This window comes from Perca flavescens, chromosome 23, assembly GCF_004354835.1.
Source record: "Perca flavescens isolate YP-PL-M2 chromosome 23, PFLA_1.0, whole genome shotgun sequence".
Taxonomy (NCBI): domain Eukaryota; kingdom Metazoa; phylum Chordata; class Actinopteri; order Perciformes; family Percidae; genus Perca; species Perca flavescens.
This window is the reverse complement of record NC_041353.1, coordinates 12791057-12797925: the sequence shown is the minus strand read 5'-3', so window position 1 is coordinate 12797925 and position 6869 is coordinate 12791057. Positions and strand designations below refer to the sequence as shown.

The 6869-nt window shown below is 37.1% G+C and overlaps 1 protein-coding gene across 1 annotated transcript; it reads right to left on the bottom strand.

The window, feature by feature from the left end:
• Positions 1–1973: 1973 nt before the first annotated feature.
• yeats4 (YEATS domain containing 4) lies at positions 1974–4599 on the bottom strand. Its single transcript, XM_028571259.1, has 7 exons — positions 4295–4599; positions 3957–4076; positions 3745–3811; positions 3465–3559; positions 3245–3334; positions 2908–2995; positions 1974–2696 (listed from the first exon to the last, which is right to left on the bottom strand). The coding sequence occupies exons 1-7, from the start codon at positions 4343–4345 to the stop codon at positions 2527–2529; spliced, it is 681 nt and encodes a 226-aa protein (XP_028427060.1). The 5' UTR covers positions 4346–4599; the 3' UTR covers positions 1974–2526.
• Between the last annotated feature and the right edge of the window lie 2270 nt (positions 4600–6869).

The window sequence follows — 6869 nt, the reverse complement described above, 5'->3', positions numbered from 1 at the left end:
TCTGAAAATGTACATATCGTAGCTAAAGTTTATGGTAATGCTTTAATAGTTTTTGAATGAAAACATTTAATTTAATTTCACCAACTATTGCAACGTACCAACTGGCGTTGCCAATCTTTAAACAGAAATTATTACTCCTAAGATATTTAATTACTTGAATAGGGCAGAAAACATCACCTTTTTATTTCAGTGGGTACAAACTTCATTGTTGCATCAAACAAAAAACAATCATGCACTGTCACTGCAACAGCTGACAGGTTATGTGCCCCTGAACCTCTTTCACTTTAAAGCATTTATTTAACATCCAGCTAGTTATGGATAACTAGCTGGGTGTTAAATAAATGTCAGCAGGAAAGTGTGGATCCTACAAAGTTGACAGGTTCCAGATTGAGAAGCATGTTTAACTCTGCTCCACTTAGCATGAAAGATCAGGGTTAAACCTGTTTGGCTCTAACGTGTCAGAACATATGTTGTTGTGCACAGTGCTTGGTATAAATTGTCCTTTTAGTGATATTGACAAGTATGCTATTGGTTGTAGCGCAACACCTGTATTCCATCATGTATCATGAATCAACCGTCATCAAACCCAACTTTCAACTTTATTTTATCCCCGGAGGAGAACTGGTTTTGCAGCAAGGTATACAATACATGAAAAACAACATAGTCATACAATACAGAAGGAGATGGGGGTGACCTGAATACCAGTGGGTTGGAAGACCAACAATAGTAACTGGTGACAGACTTATGTAGAAAGCACAGCATCAATAACATCTAAAAATGCGGCAGAATGACGAAAAAGCTACAAATACCCACAATAAAGTGCAAAGTGACCAGGCATGTTGAATACATGATCAACATCTCTGATATCATAACACAAACTGACCACATCAGCATCATAGACATCATCATTATCCTAATCATCATCATCATCACCAACCACATCATATCGCTAACTAAACTACACACTTTGCCAAGTGAGTTATGAGTTATTACCTCGTCCCCTGGGCCTGAGTTCACAAGTGAGATGGCTTTGGGGATGAAGGAATGCTTGTACCTGACACCTTAATCATGGGGAATCTGAACCTAGAGCCAGAAGACATCATTTGAAATTCAGAGTAAAGAGGGTGCGTGTTGCCGAGGTTCCTGCACCAACAGATTAAAGAAAAGGTTCAAACGGACTCGATATAACATCTGTAAAATGGAATCATGAGGGTCTTATCAACATGAAACTGAGATTTCCGGAGGCAGAACCAACGTGGCTGACCCTTCTTACACAGCATCTCAGAGTTATAATTAAAATTCAGCATGTCATCAATACAATTCCCCAGGTACTTGTAGTGTGCCTAAAATCTATACTCCTATCCTTAGTTTTTGTTACATTCAGTTTAGCTGTCACACCACTGTACAAACTCATCAACAGGACCGTGGCTGTTTTCACAAGCATGAAGAAGACTGACTATGACAAAGTCATCTGCGAACTTTAAAATGAATCTGTTGTCACAACGGCTGCAGCAGTCATTATTTTCCAGAATATAGAGTAGCGGAGAAAGGACGCAGCCCTGAGGGGACCCTGTAGTTGAACTTAATTCTCCTGACATGCATCCATTCACCCTCACTCTCTGACTTTTGTTAGTTAAAAAAAAAAAAAAAAAAAAAAGGATCCAGCCCATAACATTCAAATCTAAACCAAAATTCTTAATGAGCTTTTAGATTCAAATGTGGGGTTGGATTGTATTAAAAGCAGACGAGAAATCCACAAATAGCAGCCTGGCATGTGTTTTGCTGCCTTCAAGATGTTTAAAAACAAGGTTTAGCAGAGTGGTGATAGCATCTTCGACCCCTCGCCCAGTCCTATACGCAAACTGTAATGGGTCAAGCAGGTGCTCAGTTTTGGTGACAAGTTCTCTTTTTAACAGTTTTTCAAAAGACTTCACCCAAATGGTTACAACAGAAAAAAAAACATATACAAGCAATCCTGTAAGACGTTTACTTTTTATAGAAAACCGAAAGATCAGTAAAAAACAAATGAGCTATTCACATTCAAAACTGTTTACACAAATGTGGACATCTCATCAGGTAGGTATGAATACTATGGGGATGCTTAATTTTGGGTGATTAGACCTCTGCTCAGGATCACTTCACAGGGATCAATTACATCAATAGGATTGGACAAGATTAATATTGCAAAAACATGTATAACAAAATTACATGTAATTCTACCTTACAACCAGCTGATCCAGTAATGTTTGGGTAGAAAAGAAAATGACAGGTATAAAAAGAAGCAATCACAAAATCCTTGTTTCAGCCACAAGCAAGATGGCGGACATTTTTTTCAGTGCTGCAGTAGTAAATATATTATGGGGAAATCATTTTATGTCTTCTCTGAGCTATGTGATGTTAAGAGATTATGTAAAAAAACACACACACACACACAAAATAACAAAAAAGTGTAATCAAAATATGTCACAACAATGCCTGTTTTTTGTTTGTTTTTTTAAATCACTTCTGTCTGTGTTTGCCCATTTCTCAGTGGTCCTTGTGGTCTCCATCCTCCTCCAGTTTCCTGATTTCTGCCTTCAGGTGGTTGATGTTTTCTCTGCTGGCTTTTAGTTTATCTTTCAGCTCTGTGATTTCCTGGCTGGTTCTCTTCTTTGCTGCTTCCATTTTTTCCTTGGTCCTCTGCTCCAGCTCACCAACTGCAGACACAGACACACACAAGCATGATGACAGTGACACAAACTATGAATGCTGCTCTTCTGTCCAGAAGCACACACTAGATTTTCCCTTATGCGGGGCACTGAGGTCAAAATAAGTATATACTAGTCTGTATTTAAACATGTGTGTCTTGTGTTTCTTTGCGTGTGTTCATTGTGTGTTCATCGTGTGTGTGTGTGTGTGTGTACATACATTCTGTCTCATGCTTGTATGCTCCAAGGGTGAGTTGTCTCGACGTGGTCAGTAGTTGCTGCATCATGGCTGTAGGATCCTGGAAGATCTGAAAAAATGACAATGTCAGGTGCATCTCTCCCAGTCTCACACAAATTCTAAATTTAACAAAGTTCTAAGTGTGTGGGAACTTTGAAAGCGATATGTGATTTATGTAATTAACCATTTATTTATGGTGGAGAGATTAAATATTAGTAGATAATAATTAATAGGCCTAGCATTGTCACAGTAAAGGAACACAGAAATTGATGCAGTACAGTAACTGTGGTCATGAGCTGCAGCAAGAAAACAGGCATACCATTTCATCATAGAATTCAGAGACAACTGTCTTCTTAGGCATGGCACTGGAGTCTGACTGGAACAGCTTCAACAGATGGTACAGGGTCACCTGAGAGAGAGAGAGAGAGAGAGAGAGAGAGAGAGAGAGAGAGAGAGAGACATCAATATAAGTATACATACAAGGAGATAAAGTTCAAAATTCCTGCATCACACTGCCTACTAAATAGTTAGGCTCTCACAGGTCTCTCATTAGGGTCAATGAAGAAGATCTTGATGATGATTTCAAACTCCCCCCAGCCCGTCTCTGTAATCTCATATGGAGGCTTAGTCACCACTGGAAGAAAGAGAAACACAGTGAGCCACTATACACTGTACTATCAACGTACTATCGATTTCCATTCACATTTTCTTTAATATAATTAAGTACAATCCAGAGTAAATAATGCATCCCATCCCCACCCCAAAAACAGATGCATTCAAATGGTTATTCCACATTTTATTATGTAAATGGCTACTCACCTCTCAGTGGGTTACCATAGCTCTCATGTAGCTTAAACTGGATCTTTTTCACATAAGCAGACATATCCTGGAAGAATATATATATTTATGTAAACATTTAAGAAGAAAAAACCTTGACAGTAGAAGTGGTTGGCCATTATCTTTCCAACTAATTAATTTGTCAACATAAATGGCAGTATTGCAAAAGTCTTTAAGAGATCTGGATTGCTAACCTCATTTCTGTAAGGCTTCACGTAGACAGACCACTGATGTGTGTGTCCATCCTCCTCTCTTTTTTTCCCAAAGTAACGGGCAACGTTCCCAAACACAATGGGCTTCACAATGGTTATTCCCTGCATATCACAATGGGAAAACATATATAATCATATGAATGTGTTCCTGTTAAAATACTCCCAAATACAAAGTAGTAAACAAACAAAACAATCTGACTGTTGGTAACGTTACATTGATTCTAACTTGTGATTTTAACATTTCTTTGCTTAATTATTAAACTGCAGTACGAGTTAATCTTTTCATAAAAAAAACACAGACTGCTTTAGTGTTACGTTACCTTAACTCGTCCCCCGGAATCTGGACCAAATTCAGTCATCTTTTTGAACATAGTACGGTAGCAAGAGTGAAGTTGATCCAGTAGTACACTCTATAGGACTCGTCTTGTCTCCCAGCGTGTATCCACATTTAATAAACCTGCCATTAAAGCATTAAAATTATGCTTTATATGGCCAACGTTCTCATTTCAAACAACCAGCCAAACAAGCGCCGGAAGTGACAAGTGTAACGTGTTAAATTGTACGGTAAGAGCGCGACATAGACACATTAAGGTTCCGGCTGATGGTCTCAATAACATCGGACAAGTAGGATCTATTCATTTATATATAAACCCTAGTTTGGTCTCACCCACACTGCAAACACCACTTTCATTTTTAACATTGATAAGTAATTTGACCAAATTACAGTATTTGCACAAAATGGTGAGATTAGGAAACCTCTAACTTTTAAATCTTTCGTACGGGTGTTTGAAACAACTGCTTGTTTGCACGATAAGTTTAGATTAAGTTTTCCTTGGTTAACTCCCCTCATATCATCAACCTTTATTTAGTTTTCGGAGGTACAATCTAGGGCAAGCCCTCTATTCAATTTAGCCGAGATTACACAAAATAAAATTTTATAATACAACAGTGTAAAAAACAATGACTGCAATAGAAACGAGGACATGCAAGTCACTATGTGACAATGTTAATGTACTAGAGAATGTATCCCAAGTTAATCACTAATAAAGCAGATTAACACTATTACAATACATTTAGTCCAAAGGTTTACAGCGATTTAGAGACTTTAGATAATGGCCCTCAAATAGGGAAGTTTTAGGCATTTTTACTCACTATTATGTAACTATTTTTAATGCAAGTTTCTCTTTAATAGGATTTTGCAATACATTTTGCCTACAAAATGATAAATCTTAGCAGCTTAGATTTTTGAAAATGTTGTGTAGTCACCTGTATAAACCTTTAATAATTTGATAGAATGAATACAAAAAAAATGTTTCCTACTCAAGGCGCACTACAATTTACATTGATTGGCTTGATGCAAACAAACATCGCCTTACCGGATGTCCACTCTGAAGACTAATCAGATGCATAATATACAAAGGAAAGCCACAAAATCAAACAGAATTTAGAAAGGTTTTATTTTTTGGGACCAATAATCATTTGATTAATTTTAGCTATCATGTACCTTTCCCTGACTGGAAAAGAAATTACCCTTTTAATCTAAAAACCAAAGTAACAATAATGGATACTAAACTCTTTTTTTTAAATGTCATGTAGCCCTGAGAAGTGCATAGCTATGCTGATCAATTACAGTTACAGGCAGACAACTCAACGGTCAATTACCAGTTATATAATACAGTGATACATTTTCCCCATTTTACACCTGTGTGGAACTTCAGCTTGGGGTCACGTGGCTAAATTTCTAAACATCTGTTACAGGCGATTAAAAAAGTAGCTGAAGATCAGGTAATGAGTGAAAATATATCCTACCATTACACTTCTTCTAAGTCAAATACTGAAACCCCCCCCCCAAAAAAAAAAGATACTTTCCAGCTGCTTGTGAGAGGTAGTCTTGGTCTGGCTAGATGCAGAAGTCAGCCAGACTTCCTCTGGACTGGACTGTTTCCACTTGTCGTGATGTAGAACTGAAAACACTTACCTTCAGTGCTGTGGAGAGAAGTCAGCATAAGGCAAAGTGACACCTAAGTATTCTTACTGAAAACCTTGCACAAACATGTTCTTATTATGGCTGATTAGACATCTGTTCAGGGTGACATTGAGTGGAGCTGTATTAGGAGTTTGCTCAGATCACAAAAGTCAATGTACATAAAAGAATCAAAGTTGTAAGGTATCAAGCCCTTATAGGTACAAAAGAAAAGGGGAAGCGAGCGTTTTCCCCCTTAAGTGCAAAATGTCCCACTTTTTTGTACAAAAACCCAATTTACAAGGCTTCATTACTCATTTACAAAGTTATGGGAGCAAATTGATTATTATATATGAATATATAACACTCTTTAAAGTATACTGTTAGAATAAGAATACAATCATTAGGGTATTAAAAACATTTGGATGATGTTACAGTCTGATTCACATCTTTTCATCAAAGTTCAGAGTAATTCCTGTAGCAGTAAGGTCCACAATTTTTACAATCAAATACTTTGACATGAAATATTTCAGGGGATGGCCATGAATTTGAACCGAGATGACGGACAAAAAACAAAAGAAAGAAAAAATAAAAAAATCTTAACAAGGAAACCAATAATCTCCGATAACACAAGGATTATTCTTACAGTAAACTGAGGTAGGGAGTGCAAAAGGAACTAACTGCAATAGCACCCCCTCCCCCATATTAGGTCATCTAGGCCAAATTTTTTTTGTAAATATTGACCAGACAGTAAAAAAAAAAATAAAAAAAACAGACATGTAACTCTGAGCAAATTTTCCATAACGATCATCTTAAATACTAAAAACCAAAAGCTCTGTATCACAAAGTGACAGTCTATTTCAACAAAAGTGCAAGACATGAACATGGTGGAATAAAAGACACATTGCCTTGCATATGACAGTGTTAGTGTT